This window comes from Rhopalosiphum maidis, chromosome 2, assembly GCF_003676215.2.
Source record: "Rhopalosiphum maidis isolate BTI-1 chromosome 2, ASM367621v3, whole genome shotgun sequence".
NCBI lineage: Eukaryota > Metazoa > Arthropoda > Insecta > Hemiptera > Aphididae > Rhopalosiphum > Rhopalosiphum maidis.
In genome coordinates this window covers 40,831,266-40,857,594 of record NC_040878.1, presented here as the reverse complement: position 1 = coordinate 40,857,594, position 26,329 = coordinate 40,831,266, and the positions used below count along the sequence as shown (strand labels likewise).

The 26,329-nt window shown below is 23.8% G+C and overlaps 1 protein-coding gene across 1 annotated transcript in view; it reads right to left on the bottom strand.

The window, feature by feature from the left end:
• LOC113552064 (dipeptidase 1-like) overlaps positions 1-26,329 on the bottom strand; it is a 144,889-nt gene that overhangs the window by 11,821 nt on the left and 106,739 nt on the right. The window contains exon 5 of the mRNA XM_026954732.1: positions 6,961-7,117. Within this exon, the coding sequence (XP_026810533.1) occupies positions 6,961-7,117 (157 nt within the window). The remainder of the gene's footprint in view (positions 1-6,960; positions 7,118-26,329) is intronic.

Genomic DNA, 26,329 nt, shown 5'->3' with positions numbered 1-26,329 from the left:
TACTAATGTTTTATTCTATTGAACTATTGAAGAACTATTAATTTTTGATGAACTTAATTTCATCCGATTATTTTCAAATCAACTACCTATCTTTAATCGGTTAGGCAGATTATGAATCATTGCATTGGGCTATGTATTAGAATATATTCCTCTTATTGAATATTTTCAGTAAAATGGAATTTTTAATAATCCAAAAACAAACAAATTTATTTATTTTCTTAAAATTTTTAATGAAAATCACAAAATAGATGAAAAAAAAAACGGATTATTATTTAAATTAAATTAAATTAGTATAATCTAAAATATATGGCTCGATAATAATGACACTGATGTAAAGTATAATTGGTTAAAATAAACTGATATAATTTAAATATATATATATTACATGTGACTGTTGAGAATAAAAAACTACTAACAACTTAAAAAAATATGTTATTTGACCTATTTAAATTAGGTTAGTACATAATATTATATTATACTATATAGGTACACAAATGAAATCATTAGTTCGTTAGTAGAGGTACAATAGATACATATACATATGAGTATTAAAGATATGAAATTATTTTACAAATCTAAAAACACTGTAATTGCACAAAAATTTAAAACCAATCATTATGTTTATCAAAATATAGAACAATTATTTTATTTTAATATATATTATAATATGCACTTTGCAGTCCAAATGTAGTAAACTTCAATGAATACATTTTCAAAATTAAGTAAATAAAATAAATTACTAACCTAAATTTGCTACAAGGTTATGGTTAATTTAATTTTAATACATTTCAATTTTCCAGAAATATAATAGGAATGTTCAAACTTGAACAAATTCAAAGTAGGTACCAACTTTTTTTTACATTGGTTTAAGTTAAAAAGTTAAAATCGATGACATGTGTTACATATTACTTTTGAAAAACGTTTTCTAACTTCAGCAATGTTAAATAAAATATACATAATTGTATAATCAATAACTTTCTTTTTCCGTTTTGCAGAGTATAGAACTCACAATTAAAATATTAAGTATGAGATGTCAATACAATTTTAAAAAAAATATTGTTTTTTTGTATGAATACATAAAAGTTCTGACTATAATATGTATATCTAATGTCTATGTTTGTTAGAAATGTGTTAAATATGTGACATATGTTAAATAACTGAAAAATAAATGTAAAATACTATATATTAGGGATTTTAATAAAATGATGGATCATAAGGAAGATACCGAAAAAATTAATTAGAAAGATAATTTTAATCATAAATAAATTATTTATACATTTTAAATTATAATGATAAATTATTATACTTAAATATTTTTGCAGATAAGATTTTATCCCGTATAAAATCTTTTTAACTTTAAGGCCTATAAATTATTTTTGTAACATTGAATAGTTTTCGGTCTACTGGTTTAACAAGGATTTCACGGAGCAGAAAATATTATATGATATTTTTATATTTTGAATATGATTCGTGATTTAAAAATTGGATTAAAATATTAGTGATTTGATACAGATTTTATAAAAAAAGTTTTTGAAATGTTTGAACTTCTTTCATTATTTTAGACGTAAACGTAACCACTTAAATTCAATGTTTGTGAGCATACACCACGACTGAATATAGCAAAAATATTATTTTCAATTTTGATAAATATTTATGAAGTATTTTATAAGTTGAAGAACTAAAACAAACAAGTAAACAAATTAATACCACTTAAAACTTATAAGTAATAATAATTTTTTTTTTTTAATAAAATTAATTATATTAACCCACAGAAGCATTGTGGTTTAATTATGCGATTGAAAAAAATTCTATATTTGTAAAATAAAAAAAAAATATATTTACATTCATTTGGAAATTTTCCATAAAATACCTAATTAAAGTAATAATAATTAATTATGTTTTCGGTTTCAAATAAAAATGTGCTCTAGTATAGTAAGCGGATACTTAATATTCAGTAAACCAAAAATAACTTATACCATTATGTTATATAGTTATTGTTTTGGAAGTATTTTATTAAAGCAGCAACCTTGTAATTTGCATTAGAGCTTAGTTGCTAATATAATTATAATTACATTTTTTTCTAGCTAGAATCAACAAAGTTCAAAGAATTAAAATCAAGTTTTTTTAGAAAATGTAAAATGTATAAATTAATACCAACATAGCTAAATATATAATGTAAATATGTTTAAATATTACACTGAATATACTAGATAGGTGAATACTAAGTATATTAAACTATATAAAACTAATTTTATCCACTTTAACATTTAAGACGATTAGCATTAATAAATTAAAATATGATCTGTTTTTTTTAATGACTATTAAATAACATTATTCGTTTTTTAAATAATACCTATACTTAGCGTTATTCCTTTAGTTGTTTTTAATTATTTAAAAAATAAGACAGATCAGATATTTAATTAAAGAGTTTTATAATTTATGGTGGAATGAAATTTTTGTTGAAAAAAAAAAGAAAACACAATTAAATAATATTGCTGTCATAAATTATAAGTGCAAATGAATTAATTTATACACTAATATCTTATGTTTTTTTAAACTAGTTTTAATAATTGTATGAGTTCAAATAATATTTAGAAATTTATAATGATATCACCGCTGTAAATTTAACTCTCTAAATAATATTATAATTTTTGGGTTATGGTCTAAATACAAAATTAAATTGATTTAAAAAAATCAAGTTTTTAATTTTTAAGAATTATTATATGGCGTGAATTTAAATAAATTATCTAAAAAAAATGAATGTTTTGATATGGATTAAATAAATAATACGAAATACCTATAATTAATTGTGTTCAAATATGGAGTGCAATATCCATAAATTAAAATAAAATTCTCTCTCTTAGTACAAGAATTCGAAATTAAAACTTTTACATAGATACTTATTTTTTTAATGGGTTTTTTTTTTTATATAAATAATTTTTCCTTTTGTGTTTTAAAATATTAAAATACTCAATTATATATTATGTTTGCACTATACTATACAAATGCAAAATCATTTTGTTATGATATTTTCCAAAAATTGTGAAAATTTAATAATACATTATTAAAAAAATAAAATACTTTCTTAAAGTATATATTTTTCCCTTCGTTAATGTTATATGACATTCAAAACATAGTATCTCGACATTTGAGGGTTATAAGCGTTGACCACACTGAATATAAATATTAAATTTGAATATTATATTGTACTCAATTCTATACAATAGGGCCAATTTCTATTAGAATGTATTTTACTGACCACTAGGCACAGAACTACAAAAGTGGATTTAATATCATAGACCCTAATACCCTATAAAGATCGACAAAAAGATGTAATTTAATATTTATGCATTATTTACAAAACTAATACAAACAAATACCGACGTTTAAAATATATATGTAGTACATTATTCTATGATTTCTATAAAGTAAAGTACGAATCAAGTATTATGACCACATGAAGTAATAAATATAGATTTATATGGTTAATAATGTACGAGTACTCACTTTATAATATTATATAAAACAATAATATGTCTTATACAATTTTACTTACACCAAATTATATTGTTTGATTATTACTAATTTAATCATTTAAATAAATATGTAAATAATAATATGTGCATATTTTACATACAATTTAGAAAGATATTTATTTTATTGTAAAGTATATTTATGTTAAATTTATTATACTTAGCTTTTTATCGACATACAATAGTAATTGAAGACTTTAAACTTTATGACACCTTTTTTTTTAAGATCACGATCCTGGAAAAGTGCGTGGTTTTTAAAAGTAAAATAATTATAATTTAACGAATTGATAATTGGAAAATGTTGAAAGCTACTTCTTAAAATTTAAGTTTAAGAATAATATTTAAATAATTTAAATAAGAATATCTGTTTAGTTTTCGGTATAAAATATCTTACAATAATTCAAAGTCATAATAACTAAGTTTTTTTTTTTAATGATATACTTTAATGATACGTTTCAAATAAGGAATTCATAGTAGATTTATTTTTTTCTTATATAGTTATATTAGTTTTTAAAATAAATAATGGAACATTTTTAAAGGTAGCTTAGTGTATGTAACAAATAATTATTATTTTTCAAGTGGTATATATTTTATTTTATGGTGTTGATATAAAACAAATATTTTTTGTTGACTTTAAGCAATAAGCTCGAAATTTTGTTAATGACGTAGTAAGATGTAAGGACTATGTATTAAGGGGACTGCAGCACGCGTATTTTTTATACGTTTTAGACCAATAAGCGGTGGTAAATTACACGTACTTCGGATTGTCCGATTTAAATTTTTAATACATGTATGAATTCGTTGACAAATCATCTAGGCTTTTTAGGAAGTCGAATTTTGATTTTCAATTTTAAAAGACCTTAAAACTAAGATATTTTTTTCAAAAATCCCATGAAATAATTGCATTGTATTTGTATTTATTTTGAGCATATCTAATTTTAAATCAAAAAAGTGATTCCTAAAGAGCATAGTCTAGAAGATAATAAATTCAACCGTTTTTTTGAAATTTCAATCAAACTTCAGGAAGTATGTTTAATTTACTACCGCTTTTAGTAGTTTTTATAGTTGTGCATACAAGAATATATTTCGTTATTTGTAATTCATTGACATGCGCGTGCGCGTGTGAGAGTTGCGTAAACGCCTAAAGGTTTGTGGATACCTATATCGTGTGTATACTCATTATGGCTTATAATTTATTATGTATATTTATATAGGTTTGATGTTTGAAAAAATAAAACGTGACGGCAGTTTTTGGGAAAATAAAATGAAAATGAAACTAAAAACATTTTATTTAAAAAACGTGTTGCCTCAAATACTTGCTGAAGAAATCAGCTAATTATTATTATAATATTCTGTTCTTTTTTTCAATAATATTATTGTTTGTTATGATTTGTGGTCAAAAATAAACACAGCAAAAAATATATAGTTACTATTTTTATTTTATGTAAAATATTTTCATTTATAATTGTTAATTTATTTATCATGTTCTATGATGCGGGTACGACGCGACTATAATATTATGAATTAATATTATAATAATATCATTTTTTCAGACGAATTCTCATACGGCATTGTTTATTTTGATTATTATCGTAAATCTAGCAATTCAAATTTCGTCGCGAAAAATGCAATAATGGATCACACACACACTAATGTTCATTTACTTTTCACACATTGACATAGCCAAAATGTACATGTAATATGAAATGCCTAAACACTAGTCCTTAAAATATGGTATGCTTCAGCCCCCTTAAATTACGGAAGTCATTGAATAATGAATAGGTATAATAGGTTCGTATATATATATTATATTTATGAAAAGATTTAATTACAAGGGTTTTAGCCTACATGGAATTAAAGTCTAAAAATAAATATTAATATTAATTACATCCTTATAAATATAGTTATAACATGTTTGGAAAATTTATAATTTTTTGCTTAGGTTGATCGTATGGAAAACATGTACAGATTGCTAAAATGTTTTCTTCATTGAGGGTTTGATGTTGAAGGTGGGTCATTTAGGATTTGGCGGATTTAAATATATTTGGGCGAGTTGATTTCTATGATAATATGATCTATTATATTGTATGTATCACACAGTAGTACTGATTTCTAATTGATGATGTAGGCGTAAGTTAAGTGGGTGTGGCCAATTCTTATTCGAGTTATGATCACTTCTTATCTTCCAACCTCAGGAGAGTATTTTAATTATTATGTCAAATTTCGCATTTATAAAGAGAGAGGTATTAATCTAACATTTCTGTCATTCTTCCATTATCTTTTATTGGATAATATTGTGTGTTTCAGATAATGTATGTAGAAATTAAATAATATGTGATGACTGATGGATTCGTAGCTTGCCGAGTCTGCATTTTCATTTCCGGGTATCCCGATATATGAGAGGAACCCACATGAAAGATATTGGCTTAATGGTTTATCAATTATAATTAGGTACATAATATTATATAACACGAATTCGTATTATATACGTTGAATAAGCTCATTTTGTGGATATGTAATTGAGATCGACGAGAGGGCGCTCAGCGAGTTTTTGATTACGATGTTTTAATTTTTTACTCGTATATTTTAAAATGAGGATTTTTAATGCTTCGTAAATATCCGTAAGTATAGAAAGTATCAGGACAATTTAATATGTTCTGTGATCGTTAAAAGCCTACATCATTTGTAGGCATCGATAGGTATATATATTTTCCTAGTATTGTTGGTATATTAGTAACAGTTATATAATATATTATACTGTGAAATATTAAATGTCATTCGCGTCAGAAATCACTGTGTATATATATAATTATATATTATATTGCATTGAAATTATAATACTAACATAGAGCAGTGGCAGGAAAAAAATTAAAACATCGCCGACTTTGTTAACACTTAAAAAATATATTAAGTTCTAATGATAGATTTTCATTGGAATGATTAAATACGAAATGTCCGTTTAAAAGTATCTTTGATAAATTTGAGATGGAATCTATGGATAATTTTGGTTACAACATGTGCAATTTCAGTGGTCTAAGTCTGGTAGATTTTAATAATAATAATAATAATAAATCGTATAAATTAATAAAATAATATCAACACTCCACGGTATAATGAATACCTGGAATATACGTGAATTATAGCTAAAAATGGGACGACGAGTTGAGAATAAAATTGAAAAAACTATGAAAGCAAAAAAAAACATCGTTTACGGCAAGAAAAGAATATAAAAATGGTTTTAACGTTTAACACAATAGGCGAGCTCGATAATGGGCAGCTTGTTATGTGAGACTCGTTTGGCGAGTTAATTTTTTCAGAGTGCAACACGCGTGTAATCTTTGTATTCAGCTTGGGTTTGACGAAAAATATTAAAGTAATCCTTTCATCCGCAACAGAGGTTTTTCGTATACATATTATTTAAACTTACTTGAGCGCCAACCATGCCCTTCCTGAGCCGCGGTAAATCGGTTTGCGACCAATTACTCTTCGACCACGGTTCTACGGTCGTCAAATCCGCAGAGAAATTGAAATACATCAGCTGATTGTGTACGAACTTTCGAATATTCCACGGCAGATCGTTGTGCCTATAAAACAAACGCACATTTATTGATAACCGCGAGTTAAAATATTATATTGTTTATACAAATAGGGTGGGGAAAAATATGTTTTAAGACGTCACGCGCCTAAATGAAGAGTGAATGGTCTTCTGTATGTATGTTTTATATAGATTAATATCCATTTAATATATTTTTTTTTTTTACTAAAAACTAAACGATATAATATATATTTCTTTTTACACAAGTATAAAAAAATAATTATTGAATATTCTATTCTTACCACGTGGTTAGATTAATAGGATGCAAAGATTGCGAGTTAACTTTCAAGTCAGCTGATAAACTAATTAAATACTTCTGATTATGGTTTTGAGCAGATACCTTATTATTTCATAAATCTAAACTAAATATATCAGTAAAACATACACATATTTTAAAAAGGTTTTACCATCTTGCATTTCATTCCCGTGCACCAAAGCTGGTACTTACTTACATAATCGATGTATAATTTATAATAAGTTATAATCTGTTTATAGTCGGTTTTAAAATTATCGAGATTAATGTGTACTACTTATTGTATTTATATTGATGAAATATGGACGATCGTATAAAAAAAAACGAAAAACGCTTGATAAAAAACAAATATTATTTCATGTTATTATTTATATATTAAGTACCTTAGTATATCAAGTATGACGAAAGTATATTAAATACAAATATAACTTCCAGAGTTTTGACTGTTCTAAAGAAACACGCTGAATAAGGTTTTGGACAAGGTCGTTCAATTTGTAGATAATAAAAGACAAGTAGCGTTTGAAAAAGAAATAAATAAATAAAAAAATACAACTAGTAACTATAAACCTCTTTAAAATAATATTTTTTTCAAACCTCCTGACTGCTCCTATTATGTAGTGTTATTTCAGATATTCTAAAGTTGAAAGTTGTAATACATAAAATAAAAACTTGTAAATATCTCAAGTCACCCGTAAGTGTTGAAACATGTTTGAAAATTATATTTGATATTATAATATACCTACATAAATGATGAATATTATTAATTTATTATTTTTTTTATAAAAAATATAGACACTTGATTTAAATGTTTAATATTCTAGTTTATTTTATTATATTATATTGGTCTAGATAATCATAAATTGGCGATACCCTTCAATTACAAATTTATTTTACTATTATAAGATACTAACTAACAGAAAAGTAAATTTATACATAAATGTTTAACCGTGTACACATTTATAATATAATAGTTACCTAGGTGAATATTATGCATGTATAAAATATGTACACACGCGCAGATATAATATAAATGTCAGTACTTATTTATGTAAGATTATTATTACAGGAATAGGTCAATATTTAGGTACATATGATTATTATTTGCATTAGTTTTCATTTTTTCGTATAAAAAAAATATTTGTTTGGTTAAAAAAAACGAAAGCATTTATTTGAATTAATGCGTTAAAATGAAAATATTTAAAATCCACGGTTTAGAACATTATAATAATACAATGATATTTGTAGTAAAGTTACATTTGTTTAATAAAGTAAATTGCATATTTCAATATTTGTTATTATTACAGAAGAAAAAAAAACATACGCAAATATTTAATATTTATTTATTATTATTATTATTACACGTTTCTCTATATGGTATCCCCATTCCCTACTCCCTTGCTGTTAAATATCTTGGTATAACACTTGATTAAAGATAAGCTTGGGTTCACCGTATTAGAATTAGATGACTAGCTCTAAATAATCGCCTACGCATATTCAAAGGTCTATTATGCAGTAATAAATACACTGGTCTCCACGGGATTAAGCTTTTTGTATACAAAACTGAAAACTACTAAAACGGAAATATAGACCGTATAGCTGTGGGATAATTTGAAAAAAATTAATATTAATAAAATTCAAACCTTCAACATTTTACCCTACAAAAGTTAACAAATGCATCTCTTCACGTCTAAAATTATATCTTGAATTTAGATTTAAAATTAAAAACAATACACGATGAAGTCAAATGTTTTTAATGAAAAATTTATCAACCACCACTTTTACGAAACTTATAAAAATTGTACTTAGATTATAATACCTGGATAATCCCAACTACTTCTAATACCGTCATAAAAATATTTGTTAAACGCGTTCAAGTCGGTCAAAATCAGAAGCAGTCTAATAAGATTCACAGAGCATAAAACGCTTTACTAGAAATAAGTGATATGTATGATCAGATCATTAGTAAGATGAAGAATATTTAAGCCAGAAGTATAATAATCCCGTTGTACAGGCCAGAGGCGCTCAAACGGTCGATTGTCACACTTAAAAAATGCCCAGATCAAACAAAACATTTAATCTAAATTTAGACTTGAGTAATTTATTTAAAAATATTTATTATTATATTTTAATATTGTTATTTATACAGTATGTTTGTTAATAATTATAGATGTATAGGTACTCAATAATAAAAAAACATTTTTATGGAAGTCGATCCTCAAAGGTACTGTAGATTTTTAGTAGATCTCTGCCAAAAAAGTTCGGTCACCCTTGGTATAAGTTATAGAAGAACGAGATCTAGTGAAGGTCATAACTTGGCATTTAGAAGCATTGATTTTGAAACCTAGGTAAAGTTTTACACCATTCAGCTAAACAATCAATGCAGACTTAAACAATGCTCAAATTAATTTATTTCTATAAAAAGTTTTACGCGGTCTATGAAACAAACTAATTTACAAGAAGGCAAGAAATTACACGGAAAATCGGTGATATACAAATACTGAAAAAATACAATTATTTAATACTTTTTTTTTTTCATTTTAAATTGTACAAAACTACAAACCATTTCATTGATAGTGTTTATTGTACAGATAACTGTATTGTGGATGTTTTTCCATTCAATGAATTATTAGTTTATACAATGGTTACCGATTGGCGTATAACTAAAGATACACTGATAAATCAAATTAATACTAAACAGGCAATAGCATGGCTATTTTAAAACTAAAACATATTTATACGGTATCAGTATCGGAGTTTAATTAATCAATTTGGGAATTTGTATTATATTATTTCATTTAAACACATTAAATTAATGTTTAAATTTATTTTAACTATTCTCAAATATAAGTATGATGTCCCACCAATAATGTAGTGTTCGATAAATAATTCAAAATATTTCATACTCTATTATATTCAAATAATATAAAACGTATAATAATATCATGAAATACTTGCTAAATTCAATATTTATACCTTTAATGAAATCTTTACATAGTTAATTAATTGCGTGTTCTGATGGGTCATTTATCTTTTAGATGAATAAGAGATACTATAAAATTCTGTCATGAAAATAAATTTGAAATGGTAGTTAATATCACACGATAGAAGAAGGAAATTATTACAAAAGTATTAATTGATATTTTAATTGCTATGTTTATATTTTATTAATTTGCTCAATAATAATATTATATATACCCGTTTATATTGTTTTAATGTCATGACTATGACTGATTATTTTGAAAATTGTATTATATTTTACACTGGGAGTTTAAAGTGAATTAAATAATTTGAATAATCGATAATTTCGAGTTATTGAAAAACATAAGTGTTATGAAAGTTTAAAGGGGATTTTTTTCGAGATAGGTATCGAGAATATAATATTTTCAAGGTTTGAGATAACCTAAACTTTGTGAGTCAACTGTTTTATAGTTATTATTACATCATATATTGTATTGTTATCAAAGATTTTAGATTCTGAGCGGTGTGATAAATGTATTGAATGTGTTTTTTTATTTTTTGTGTGTGTCATCATTTTTTATGGTAATAAAGTTGTGAAACACATTTTTTTATAGACATTTTAAGTTCTTCAATTTTAACGAAGTAATAATTTAAACGAAATATAACGATTTTAGCTATTATGCTGTAATTATTAAAATATTATTAATCGAAGGGATTTAAAACTTTTCATTATTTTGTACATTATTATTGTTTATATACAATGCAATTTTCAACATATTTTGATTAATTTTAAACTATTTACACCATGATTATTTTTTCAGCATTCTATAAGGTATTTTAGTATTAACTTATAAACTAATAATAATAATAATAATTTAATATAATATTATATTATAGTATATGCCATATGTTTTGCAGATTAGTTCAGCCTACCCTCTTACCTTTTTATTTATAGTGATAAAATAATATACTAAAAGAACGACGAAATAACTTTACAAATAGATGTGAACACATTATCTCCTTTCAGAACCCTTTTATGCATGCAATAATTTTCAAATTTAACACATTCATTGCAGTAACTTACTCAATGATGAGGTACACTCAAAGCTTATAATAAAACACCCTGCTATTTTCTTTGTATTATTTTTAAGCCAAGTACCTATTTGAATTTAAATAACGGATTGGTTATGAAAAAGAGTTGTATTCTATATAGAATTATTTTTTTATTTTTTATTATTGTGTGATAATAATAATTTTATAATGATTTTTAATTTTTATAGTATTATAAAGGGAAATGTATAATCAAAAATAACGATTTTAAAAACCTATACATGATTTTCAATTTTCTTTACAGATTATCATTATATTATAAATATATATTTTTAAAATTTAAGAAAAAGGTATGCATAGTAAAGTGCATGACAAAAAGTAGTTCATGACACATTTGTTGAAATTAAAAAATCACAGTATGATCACAGTTAATCGATATTACAAATTTACAACATGGTTTGAATAGAGCAACAATTTACTATTGTGTATTTTTCTCTTCAGACATAATATTACTAAGTACATATACGTATATATATATTTTAATGTTTTGCAACATAGTGTTTTCAGTGGAAGAAAGTATAAAACTCCAAATAGAATATTGAAACTTTTTCCGATCGATATATAACATTTTTGAGAATAACAAACGAATTTTCAAGAATTGTTTTATCGAAAATGTCTTGTCCGACATAGGATTGAATAAATGCCACAAAAAATAAAAATAAAATAGAACCAGGACATTTCTATATAGTATTAAGTGGGCACATTTTCGTCTCGGTTTGTTCAAAACAAGACTTTAGTTTGTGAAAATTGGGTTTTGAGCAGGACAATAACCTAATTCAAAAATTGATTGAGTTAATATGAATTGTGACCATAAATTTAGTTGAAGATTATATTTTAATAAATAAGTATTGATAAAATGTAATATTTATAATATGTTAAAATACATAATTGATAATGGGCGTTTTGAAATGTTTGTTTGCAGCATTATTAGTTTATATCAAATATTTAATCTGTAACGAAGGAGCAAGTACATATTATATTAAGTTATTATGATTTTAAAAAAATGCTTAATTATTTAATCCACGAAGAATCAATAACATATTTATAAATATATTTTTATATTATCTAACAAACAACGATAATCCTTATCCTTTATTAATAGATATGTTTAGTACCTAGTTAATAAGATGTTTGGTAAGTAATAACATACAAGTATATTATACTAAAATTATTTAATAAAACAATAAAATGATAGATAAAAATACTATATTACTTACACTTAATATTCATAAAGCTATAACAGTCTAGAAATAAATGTAAGTAAATGTACGTTTTATTGATTTTTCAAATAAAATATGGATAAATACAATACTTGTGTAAGCTCCTATAAAGTATTTTAACCATTTTTTTTTTTGTTTATAGATTACGAAAACATTTTATGATACGTATTATTGTATTACTAGTATATAAGAAAAAAAAGGGTAGTAAGTAAATGTAAAGTTGTTATTGTTTTTGAATCCTTCATCTAATTATTATTCAATGTAAACATGTAAATCTACATTTAAATTTTAAGATTAAATTATAATATAATAGTACATAAAAATACAGCAATAATACAAATTAAAGATATACATTTTTATTTTAGTTTATAAGTCGCAATGTTGAGATAGTGTTTGATTAAAATCGCGCCATTTAGAGTGACACATCAAAAATTATTATTATTTTATATATTGATTTTTTTTTTTTTAAACTAAGATTATTTAAAAAAAAATTGATTGGTATATGTGTATAATATACTTTACAAAAACGTATCATGAAGAAAGAAATCAAAATTCAAAATAAATTTTTTTTATATTTCTATTAGTTTTGATAAATGTTATAATTTTATTGTTATAAAATATAAAATAAAGTATATAAGCATGTGCTATACAGTATGTATCATTAGTTATCATTGTTTATTTGGTACCTACCTACATATAAATAACGTGTATGTGTTTTTAAGTAATAGCAGGTACCTATTTTACAATAGAAACCAAAATTAAACGCTTAATTCACATTTGATATATAAATAATTGTATACTATTGTCATAGTATTCAATGATATAGTTCCTATTTCTTATATATACGTACACGAACCATTCGGTTTATGGATTTTATTATCTAGTTTCCAGGTCAAAAGAAAAGTACTTTTTATTTAACTTCAGCGGGATTCGTGTAACCAACTGAAAAAACCCTTGCAAACACTTTTGATATTTTCACCAGATTATCTACCTTTATACCATCTTATATTCTGTACAAACTTCAAAGCCTAACTAAACCTTTACGTTCCGTGTTTATTGACTAGTAAACATTGCACGTAAAGTTTCACTGCGGTTTTTAAAAATATTCTAAAAAAGATCTGAGAAATTGAAAATTTTCTTTATTTTTAAAATTGTAAATATTAAATGTGAACAGTAAACATTTAAGTTAAATATTATTTTTTTCAAATATACCTACGAGTATAATAACAGTTTTGTTTGATACTTAAATTTTTGCTACAATATTATTGTCAATGTAAAAATTGATTTCTTACAGATTCCGAGTGACAATATCAAATATAATATAATATCTATATAATATAGATTATATTATTATAATTAGATGATAGATAATCTATAATAATAAACACAACATTAATGTAATATTGTATTGTAAATTGTATATAAGCTATGTTAAAAAAATTTAAAAAAAACATTAAGTATCTAAATAAATATTGCTCATAAAATGTTACCTAAATACAAGGTGATTGACTGAAAACGGGAGGGTATATTGTAAAGAAAGGATACTAAATAATGACCAAAGGGTTGGTTCATGTCTTATTTTTTTTCAACTTATACATATATATGTAGCTTAACAGTACTATATTTAGAATAAATGTTCGTTATGCAGTCAATTTTTTGCGAAATTCCTTTAAAGGTTCAAGAGCTGAAGCTAAGGTCAAATCAGGTATGAATTGAAGAAAACTAATGAATATATTTGTTTAAAACTATAGCGAATTAAAGGTTCTAATACTTATAATTAAATTATTGTGTATAATTTTATTTAAACAAAATTGATATTATAACATTTAATATTGGTTAAATTATATATCCGCGTTGTAAACTTATAAAATAATATTAATAATACATGTCTGGTATATATAGGCGTGCAAAGACTCCAAAAGTAGGTAGTACACACTACCCATATATCATTATCAGTCCTCTATATTAAAACTATTAGACTTTTTTCAAACTTAATGTGCTTTTGATATACATATAATAAAAAAATACAAATCAGACACTACCACATATCATTTTCCAGAGAATAGTCGTAAGTTACGACTCGTAACGGGTTAACATTTAAGTTAAAATACAATCGAAAAGGAAAAATAAATGAATAATGTTATCAATAATAAATAATCACAAGTAAAACATAGACCAATAAGTACAAAAATACAATTAACTCATAACAGTTTTTAATATACTCGTATAATACTAGTCACTACACACCTATACGTACGTTTAAATGTTACAGACTTTCAACAATAGAGTGCACACAGTAAATTATCTTAATATTTAAAATCCACTCTCAAAATATAAACTATTATTGATGTTGGTAATTAAGGTATATTTAGTGAAATATTAGTATAATATGGGAAATTTGATTGAGACATTTGCACTTGTGCAGACCCCTATAGCACACCCATGTGCGTTCATCAATACTTATCGTATCTCGTCACCCAAGATTCCTTATGCCTAATGAGTAACACGGTTGTAATACAATTATTTCAAATTATTGTAACACATTAACACGTCGTATACTTACTATTGTTATATGATATACCTCATATAGCCATATAGAAGTTATTTAATCACTCTTTTTGTTGGTTTATTAAATTACAGAGTTCTCTATATACGTATATGACGTATACGATGTACCTAGTTAGTTGATAGTGTTGATACTTTGCAACTAATTTATTATTACTTTAAAGTTTTAAATATTCTTTATTAACGAGTATTCTGCAGTGTAGACGTGTCCATTAGTTTACGAAAAAAAAAAAATAATGGTTTAATTCGTAAGAAGACTGGATTAGCAGGTACCAGAAATAATTGAATTACCTTTGAAATTCATTCTCAATCGAGTTTCATAACTTCTGTATAAGTGAATATGCGCTGTGTATTTAAATATACAAATTACTTATCACTCGATGAAACAATTTTATAAAATGTTTTAAGTAAATGTAAATATGAAAATGCATCCTATTATAAACTTATATGCTTATTATTTATTGTTTTATACCTTAAAATTTTCTGTAATTTCGAGGTTTGTAAAAAAATAAGCTCAGCATCTGTTCCGTAAAGGACAGAATAAAGTTCAGTGCAACACGCTCGATTTACGATCTTTTAATGGAAAACAAAAAGGAGTATGTTTTTCTAAAGTAAGCGAAAACATCTGGTCTAAAGATGTATGAAAACAGAAAATATATAATTTCCAACATAAGAAATAGGTATGTAAAAGTGCTGAATAAATTAAATAAAAAGTTTAGTTTTAAATTGTTTTATACAAATTATCATGGAACCTATCAGGAGTTGTATGAAAAATACACAATAAATAAAAAACACAACAAACAGGTGTTTTTTTTTTTAACAAACAAGTGATAACATTCGATTATATAAAAATGTGAATGTTGTATGTGAATGTTTGTAATGTACAAGCAGAATTATAATAGACATAAATCAAGCAGCATATGTGCTCTAACAAATTTTGAGTAAAAAATTGCTATGTTATTACCATTCTAGTAGAGTGCATTTACCATTTGAAATTTATTTTTCATACAACCACGAAGTACTCGCAATAAATATCTCTTCATAATAATATATATATATATATATATATATATTATAGGGGACAACGAATACAGAATATAATATCATATAGCGCATTGGAGCATATATTATTGTAACGTATCAATTAGGCGTAATTGTTATTTATTATTCAAATAACTTATCATTTAACATTTTTGTAAAAATTGTATTCAACTTATTTTTTTCTGAATAATAAAAAGTATATATTATATATTTGGACGAGTCATAACATATTTATCTTTATTACTCGTTTTTATGTACAATTTATATAATATTTTGTATGTAAATAGACGTAAGCTGGTTTGGTTTTTCATCCATTAATACTATTTATCAACAAAAAAGAATCTAGCAGATATATTATTATTGTAATAAAACTAGTAAATTTAAAGTTTTTTTTAAGGCTCTTAGTGATGTCTTAAGTTGATCAATTATTTAACTATTTTATCTAAATTATAGCAAAGATATTTTTCTTTATTTTCATTACTCGAGTTATAAGCTGCGTGATTATTACTTATTATTGTTTTAACAATTGAAAATAAAGAAATTATTTATGTGAATTACCAAAATAGCTATGTTGAATTGTATATACGTTAATTAAATTATAGATATAAGTTAAAATTAAGTAATATAATGAAAAAAGCGTTTGTATTAAAACAATTTGCATTAAACACTTTAATACTTCTAAAAAATCTATTTAATTGCATTAGATCGAATACAATTATTAAAATTATATAAAATATTACTTATAGTTCGGGTTATTATATGTATACATTTTATTATAATCATACATATTACTCAGTTATTATTCTTATAATTAAATAAATATTCATAAAAAAATCAAGGAATAGCAGCCTTTTTTCAAGTTCTAACTAATTACCGTGATCATTACTGAGTAATTTCCATAATGTGATATTAATTTTTAGATGTTACCAAATACATATTTATAGAAAAAAAAAAATAAGAAGGATCAAATACAGAGTAGAAAAACTCTTTTATTTTTATAAAATTAGTACAAAAATCTACACTTGAGTATAATTATTTGTTTTTGTTTATAAAAAAAATACTGATATATGCGGCTCTCTCCTTCCAACGCAAATAAAACATTTATTTTTAATTTGAAAATAAATAGAGTTCTGATGTTGTAGATATTTACTTTTTTTCTATTGATCCAATATAGAGCTAGATTAACTATACATTTGCTGCAGACTATGTAAGATTTAATACACAACATTGTATTTATTGTTATAAGTATTTTTAGTATTTTTTCTTTTAAAATGCATTTAAAAAACATTATGAACAATAATATTATTTTGTTTTATTAAATACATTAGAATATCTATCTATTTGCAGTATTCGAAAGGTTAATATCTATTTTTATAGGATATAATGTTCACGGAAATATACCAAATTTGTTTTACTTTAAAATGTTTAATCCATCGATATGGTACAATTGATACAAATAAGAAATTACACGTTGTAGACTTAGAATGGGTACGCCTTTTAAGAGTATTTAGTCGTTTAGTCGTTGTATCTAATTACGAATGTATTTTTAGTTTGTATAATATAATTTTACATTATTGTTTATTTTTTTTGTTAAGGAAATGCTGAAAGTAAAATTTTTTATTCCGTATGATTACTTGACCTAGTTATTATAGTTAAGAAATTGGGTAATATATGTTTACTTTCCATGATTATTCAGTTTTCTTTATTATAATTTATCATATTTTAATTTATTATCCTATACATTAATACGTAAAATTATAATGTTTTTTTTTAAGAATTTTTAGTGTATAATTGCTTGGTTTTAATGTTTATAGTGTTACGACAACCAAACTTGAGTAATAATTATTTAATATTCTTATTTATCATTTATTATGTAATAAAATTAAATCTGAAAATTGTACAATTATAAAATTGTAATTGATACAATTGATATTGTTTTAAAAGTAAGTTTTAAATTGAAATAATAAAAATGTATGTTTTAATATGCGATGAGCTTAAAACTGTCATTATTATTTTTTTTTTTAAATCATAGTAATTAATTATTTAACACAATGTGCCTGATATATTATTTTAAAAATGTACTGTATATAACTAATGTCCAATCTCATATGACATTTTTCAAGTGTTCACATTAAAAAGAGTGTTAACGGAAGTAGGTATTAAAAAAAAGCACTTCAATGTCGAATACTAGAAACAAAAGATTTCTTGCTTCACTTGATCACCCTGCAGATTCTAAAATGCATTACAAACAAAAAATTTTATTCACAATATATATGATAAAATGGAACTACAAAGATATATTAAGAATATATAAAATCATTTTTCCAATAAATTATATATTTTGTTGTGTAAATAATACTATAGCTAAAAATGTCTAATATATTCAAAAATGTTATTATACTGTTTCGAGCATCTAGTTGTATAGGTCGGTGAATGGGGCTTAAATAATTTCAACATAGTTTTGGTTTCGACTTAAATAGTTTTTAAAATGTATATACATAATACATATATCATAGTTTTTAATTATTCTATAGTTATAGTATATACATATACTACATATTATTAAAGTGTGTTTCGTTATAATTTTAAAACCATTCAAACTATTACTAAAAAATTATGATAAAAGATGTAATCGATCGATTGCAGTCAACAAAACCGAATGTAGTGAAAATAAACCGAATGGAAAATACAATAATAAACATACAAACGCGAGGATAGGTTCAATTATTGGAACGCACAAGGAGATGTGACAAATTAATAATTATTATAAAAATTATCCATTATTATGTGTCTATATTCGGAACTTAGAATGTTCGAGTTATCTATAGCTTTTCTTTCGAGTATTCGAGGTTTTCGTAAGGAAATAACATTTATTTCAACTTATCAAGGTTCCACTGTATTTATGTTAATGGCGGTACGTGGACGCACGTACCGTATGTCCCTTCATGGTTATCCTGCGTGTTGTCGCTAATCTAGTTCAAAAATACACTATTCCAGGTAGTGTTGAATAACAGTGTTAAAAATATAAAATAATGTAATTATCAACAGGATATTTTATAGGCTTACAGTCCATTTCATGTTATTATTAATGTATTGACTTACTATACATGGTTGCTATATACATATAAACTTACATATATGTATAATATGTATAAGTTATCACAGCTCACTATAATACTAAGCTGAATGAAAACATTGTGTAATAATATATAAATGTTAAATGAAACATCAACTACAAATATATATTATTCCATGAAAAAACAACCATTTATTATACCTACCTACCCCGCGGAGTCTGTCAGGTATTAAATCTCAATAATCGGCCCAAATATACAAATCGCAGCCATTAAACCAAAATCATAATTTAAGAAATATAGGTACGCCGCCTTCGGTCGACATTACTCTTAATGCTCAACAGCTATCTAAGCTCTTTTATCCCACATTTCCCGGGTACACGGCTTATCCGAAATGAATTGTCTTCGACATATTTTATTGCTAGAGAATCGAATTTGTATTTATATACAACGTGAGAATATTAAAATGCGACAATATCGTATAACGGTAGTCCACCAGTCACGACGCGTATAGGCAGTGCAATAAATATTGTAATAATATATGTATTTCCGCAAACGACTGTGCCCTGACGATAGACAGCCATCCAATCATCCTAACGCAATTCTACTGTTAAACTTATTGTTCTAAAATATCAAAGCACTCATCCCGTTTCCTTTATTATGAACATTTTCGTTTGTGTGGAGAACGATGACAACTCTGTGGTTAACAATGACAGTATGACCTTTCTGTATTATGCATATACACGACGCATACTTAATAATGGTGTGTTTTTCAATTTATTTACACGTATTAAATATATAATATTGTATTATTGTGAATTTATGACTGCTGCAGGTAAGCAGATATATCAGACGCGCGCAACACAACGTGCGAAGCTCATTCGAACAAAGTGCAGTGTAGCTGAATTTAAAATAATTATAATTTATATTATGATACTAAACGAAATTAATGCATTCTTTTTAGATTCTGAACGGAGCGATTAATGTATTGATTTTATCATGTTTTATTATTATTATTATTGTGGATGAGTCACCAGTATTCGATAAGTTGTTGTTGATAAAATGCTTAGAGTTTTAAAAATGAGGGGGTTTTGGATATTAAATTGGATCTAGTTTATACATTAAGCAAGTAAAATAATTTCCAGTATTTATTTTTATTATTAGTAAAACAAATAAAAAATTAAGAAATACAGGAATTTTTACGCAAATCTAATTTTTGAATACAAAATCGATTTTGTTTTTTTTTTGTTAACTCGAAAACAAATAACCGTAGATACTTGATATTTTCACCAAATATTTAAATTATCGTTTTCTATTTAAAATAAAATATTTCAAATATTTTTAAAGCTATTTATAGGCATAAGAATTTTTTAAGTTCTTTTAGTTTTTTTTTATATAAATGTAAATTAAAAATTATTTGATGAGTAGAAATGCTTGAAAATGTAATACAAAGCTCCTAATAAGTGATTTATTAATTATTATTTTAAAATCGTTTAAAGTTAGAATTTGAACAAAATTTATAAAAATAGCGAAAATTAGTAAATTATTTTGTAGTTAAAAATTCATAATATATTTTGTTTTTTACTTAAGATTTTAAAATTTAATACAAGGTTAATCTTTATTAGTTTTTCAACTCAAATATGAAAAAAATTCCGGAAAGCCAAATCAATTTTTCATAAACATTTTAAGTTCAAATATTTACGACATTCGATATTCATCCGTAAAATAATAATTTTTTCACTAAAAGTTTTTGATATTTTATTATACTTTAAAATAATAATAACAACAAAAATTTGATACTTATTATTTTCACCGAATGTTTATATTATCACTTTCGTAATACAATACAGTATTATAATTCATTTAGCTCTTTTTGGGTTATTAAAAAGATGAGAACTGATTTTTTGAATCAAAAATTATTCGCTGGTTCAAAATTTAATATAAGGTAAGTCGTAAGTACCACAATAGTTATTCCTATATTATCTGTATAAAAATTAAAAAATGCATAATTACATATTTTTTTTAAAAGTATTTGAAGTTAGAATTTTGAAAAATGTCAAAATCGCAAAAATTACAAACTATTTTGTAGTTATAAATGCATAAAAACTTTTCTTTTTGTATCTGAATTATACGTAAGAACTTGAATTTTTATGTATTTTACTATTTTATATTATTATGAATCTGTTTTTATTATTTTACAGTATTTACAGAAAGATGTTTTTATATTTTAAGTTATATTAGTTGATATATAATATAATGTAAGCCATAAACATATATATATATATATATATATATAATTATAAAAATCAAATATTAATAATATTATAAACGTAATATTTTCGAAAAAAAATTTATCAACGTACTATAATACTAAGAATAAAATAAATGATTTTAATAGTTATATAAAAAAAGCATTAACACTTGGTGATATAGGCTGATAGACCGTTTCCGCTCATAATCGTTTTTCGTATAAAGTAATATAGGCATTGTTGAATTTATTCTAATTTAATACACCTATAATAGTAACCAAAAATACATACATCTGAGCGGTACCCATTTATCTATTTTTTTATTTTTATTCAATAACTATTTTATAATGTATTATGTATATAGCAATAACGTATAATATGCACCGTAAGAATAATATGAGTTGCTATTATTTTCAAACATGTTGACAAATCATTAATGGGAAAATTGGCTTTTTAATTTATTTGTACAACATAATTATTTATTATTATTATAAAAACGCCATCATTCAATCACTTGAAATACCGTCCTTGTTGGAAAATCCTGTAGTCATTTGTCACCGAGGGGCTCTTCATCATTGGGATAAGCATCGTTATATTATACCTCCATAAGTCTGCGTGGACATTCGTCCGTTTATCATCCATACATACAGTATGGCTTATAGTTATTTAGTACCTTAATAGATAATATTCTATTGAGCATTCGCACTGACCGTGAATTGAACTCTATTTGCAAACACATTTTTTAACATTTGTTTTATATTATAAATAAAAATAAGATTATTTGACATACAATATATATCGCAAACTATCTCATAGAATATTAGCTATATAAATAATGTCGAGATTTAATTTGAAATAGTAGATACTTTTTATAAAATCTCAATTACATCGATAAGTGAGAATTATTCATGTTCTATTTAATAAGATATGTCTTAATATTATGCTCATGATAATGAATAACTCGACTGGATTCAATTAAAAATAAAAACTTTTGTGATAGATGTTCATTTTTACATTTAAAAAGAACGAGTTTCTATCACAATATAGAATCATTTATTTTAATTACAAGTAAACTTATTCGCAGAAGATATTTTAAGGAATTATGTCACTGAGTGACATTAAAAAAAAAAAAATGTCTACGCTACACGTTATAATTAAAATCAATATGAAGATATGAGCCTAAAAGAGAATTTTTTTAATATAAAAAAAAAATAAAAATATAAAATATAATATCTAAAAATACCATAAAAACTCTGAACGCGTCTTAAATAAGTACAAATAAATAATGAATTAAATTTAAATAATATAATAAATCGTTAATGAAATTCAATATAAATATTATATAAGTATAAGAATCAACATTGTATAAAGTAGAGATGTAAGAATTAAAATTATATTATTTTTTCAAACTTTTTCTAAGAATTTATTAATAATTTGAAAAAAAATATTTAGCTAATATTTATAGCGACTACGCCAGTCGCTCATGATGGCTGGATGTGTATTGTCAATACAATAAATATTTATTTTTTATTTTTAGAAACCTTCAGGTAACACGGATTTTCAACCGTAGAAAATCGCAATAACTATTTTTACTTCCAAGTTTAAATTATCAATCAAAATTATACACAAGAATAAAACATAAAAATAAATTAATCTAATTAAACATTATAAATTACTATTAAGTATATACTATTAAATAAAATGATAAAATAATTTCAAACATCGTGATCGGTTTGCTGTACAGTAATTAAATGTATCATATTCTAGACGAAAACATTTTTTTCTTTGGGGAACATAATTATGTCGCCTAGTATGTTAGTATGTGTAAGTAAAAATATCTATTGCTTACTCACATTAACAGTTGTATGATGTCGTTAAATTCATTGTTCTATGGCGTAACAGAATAATAATCGTTCATCAATATCATAGTTAGTTTTTTTTATATCTTAAATATGACTCGATAACTTATTGTTAGTACTTACTACTTAGTACTCTCTCATTATTTGATGGGTTATAACTTATAAAATCGAATTTGAATGTCTGTAAAATAGATTTCTACACATTATGCAGGTTTCTTTTATTGCGTATTCCTCATATCCCGCATGAGTTATGACTTGTGACCTAGTTTTCTTTATGCCATAAATGTCTCATTGAAATGTTTAAGTCCATAGGCTTTATTATTTTTATTCCCTTGTTAATATCTGAATAAAGCATAAGCAACCCGATCGCTATTTTTATATTTTTCTTCTTATTTTCTTTACAGTTCCAGAATCGTTTTTATATTATTTTTGATTCAATTTGATAATATTTTTATAAGTATAGTAAAAAACCAAATCTCTTTATTCAAATTTAGTATTATTAAATTGTTCCGTTATTCTGATTTTGTAACTTGTAGAATAGGTACTTATATGATTTATATAAATGTATGAGCTTATATTGATTTGTTTAAGTTGTATTATATTATATAAAAAGACAAGACATAAATCATGCTGTCATTTAAGTATGTGACTAATAAAACGATTAAAAATTAGAAATTGTTGCGGACTTGCGGTCATTATATTGTCGGATTTGAAGTAAAATATATAAATGGTATAATCGTATAAATGATAATCTTGACAAATCTATCGTATGATAGGATTCAGTGTAGTGTAAAAGATATAAAAAACACAAATTGTATACAATGTCAGATGATCCGTCTAATGATAATAGTATAATTGATATAAATGATATGTTATTATATTAATATAAATCACTATTGGGTCAACATATAAACAAACATTTTAGATTTCATCATATTTTGAAAATTCTAAAATTAAGAAAATCAAGCATGATGAAATTATAATGTAGCCTTTCTTCGATTTAAAATTATATAGTTAGTTACTTTGTTTAAAGAAGGCAACTTTTAATGTCAGCAAAAGTAAAACGCCATTGTTGAAACTTTTTTTTAACATTATAATATATTCAAAAAGTTTATTGAAAGTTTTGTCATGTATCAAAATATTTGAAACAAACATATCGAATGTTTCTTTACTACCTATCATAAATTTATAAACCGTTATGGAATTTTTATTTATAACAACAATAAAATAGGTTATACCTTATGATTATCTAACTGTGATAATTATAATAGTTATTTAGATGAAAAAGTATAATTTAGTCCCATACATATATGTGTTGTGTATTTTATATCAAAAAACAGTCATTCATCTATTATTTCATCTGTGTTCAGTCGGACTTGAACATTTAACGAACCATCGTTAATGTTTTATTGTTTTATTATATTCTGTAATGAGTACACCTACTCGTATGTTAGAATTTTCTTTTGTTAATCATAAAAATGATAAACATTAAAAGAAAAAAAGTAGAACACCAAAAAATATTATTAATTTAAATTTATACAAATGTACATATTTTTCAAAATATATTATCAAGAATTTGTTAAAGAAATTATAATTCAATATTTCTATATTTATGTTAAATTTTTTCATTGTTACAATTGAATTTTTTATAGCTCATAATTAATAATCTATATTCCATGTCATAAAGACTTTACACTAGCCTTCGGGATTAACTATCCTTGAAGCTTCTGCATAGTATATAAATAACTTATATAATAAATTATAACAATTTATTTGGTTAATAACGACACACACACACTTCATATTTTTTAGTAACATAAAACTAAGTACAATAGTAGTCAAATAAATTAGGTAAGTGATAATATTTTAAAATACATTTTTTTCGTCACATTAGTTAATGTCTTTGTTTTTGAAGTTTGTAATTTATATGTTCGTCAGACGATTCTTAACAAAAAAATACACCCTTATAGCTTCAGAAAATTAATTTAGTATAACCTTAACATTTTCAAACTATTATTAATAATATAAAATATTAATATTATATTTATATTCTACTATTATAAAATATTCTCCAACCAACTTTAAATATTATTATTACTATTTAAACCTTTATTTACATATTCTAGCATTTTATGCATAAGTAAGTATTAAAATTTAAAGTATAATAATTTTCCAATCAATATAATAATAAATTATATAGCTTATTCAAACACAATTTATTCTTGAAAATAGATCTAATATTTTAGGTACTACAGTACTCAATGGATTAGGAAGTATACACTGTACATTATTAGTAAAGAACAATAATAGGTATCGCTTTGATGCTAGAAATTATAATTTGAATTTATATTTTAAACTAAAGCGTAATATGTAAAAGTAAAATGTTATAATTATTATTTATTAACTAATAAAAATAAAAATGTATTAGTTATAACAGAATTTTAGTAAATTTAACTAAACTATAATTAATCTATAAAATTCAATTTTTAGTTTATAAAAATTATTTAAAATGTATGCTTTTTAAATAGTAATTAAAAATTTAAAACAAATAAATCGGTTTTAATTATAACCGACAATCTTAAAATGCAAATATTAACGTTTATAACGTTAGCATTCACTACATAGGCTTATCAAAATATTTGTCATATTAGAGTATAATTTAAATATTAAATTATCGTTTGGGTAAACTTAAGCTTTATAGAGTGACTTTATTAAGACACAGACACTTCAGTAGGTAGTTCAGCTACAGGAACGATAATCATGAAAATGCATTTCATCATCGCTTAAATTATTAGAAGGTATATACATATCAAAGGTTTAACCTTTTGGTAATTTTAACGAAAATCATATTGAGTGGATAAATTACCTATTT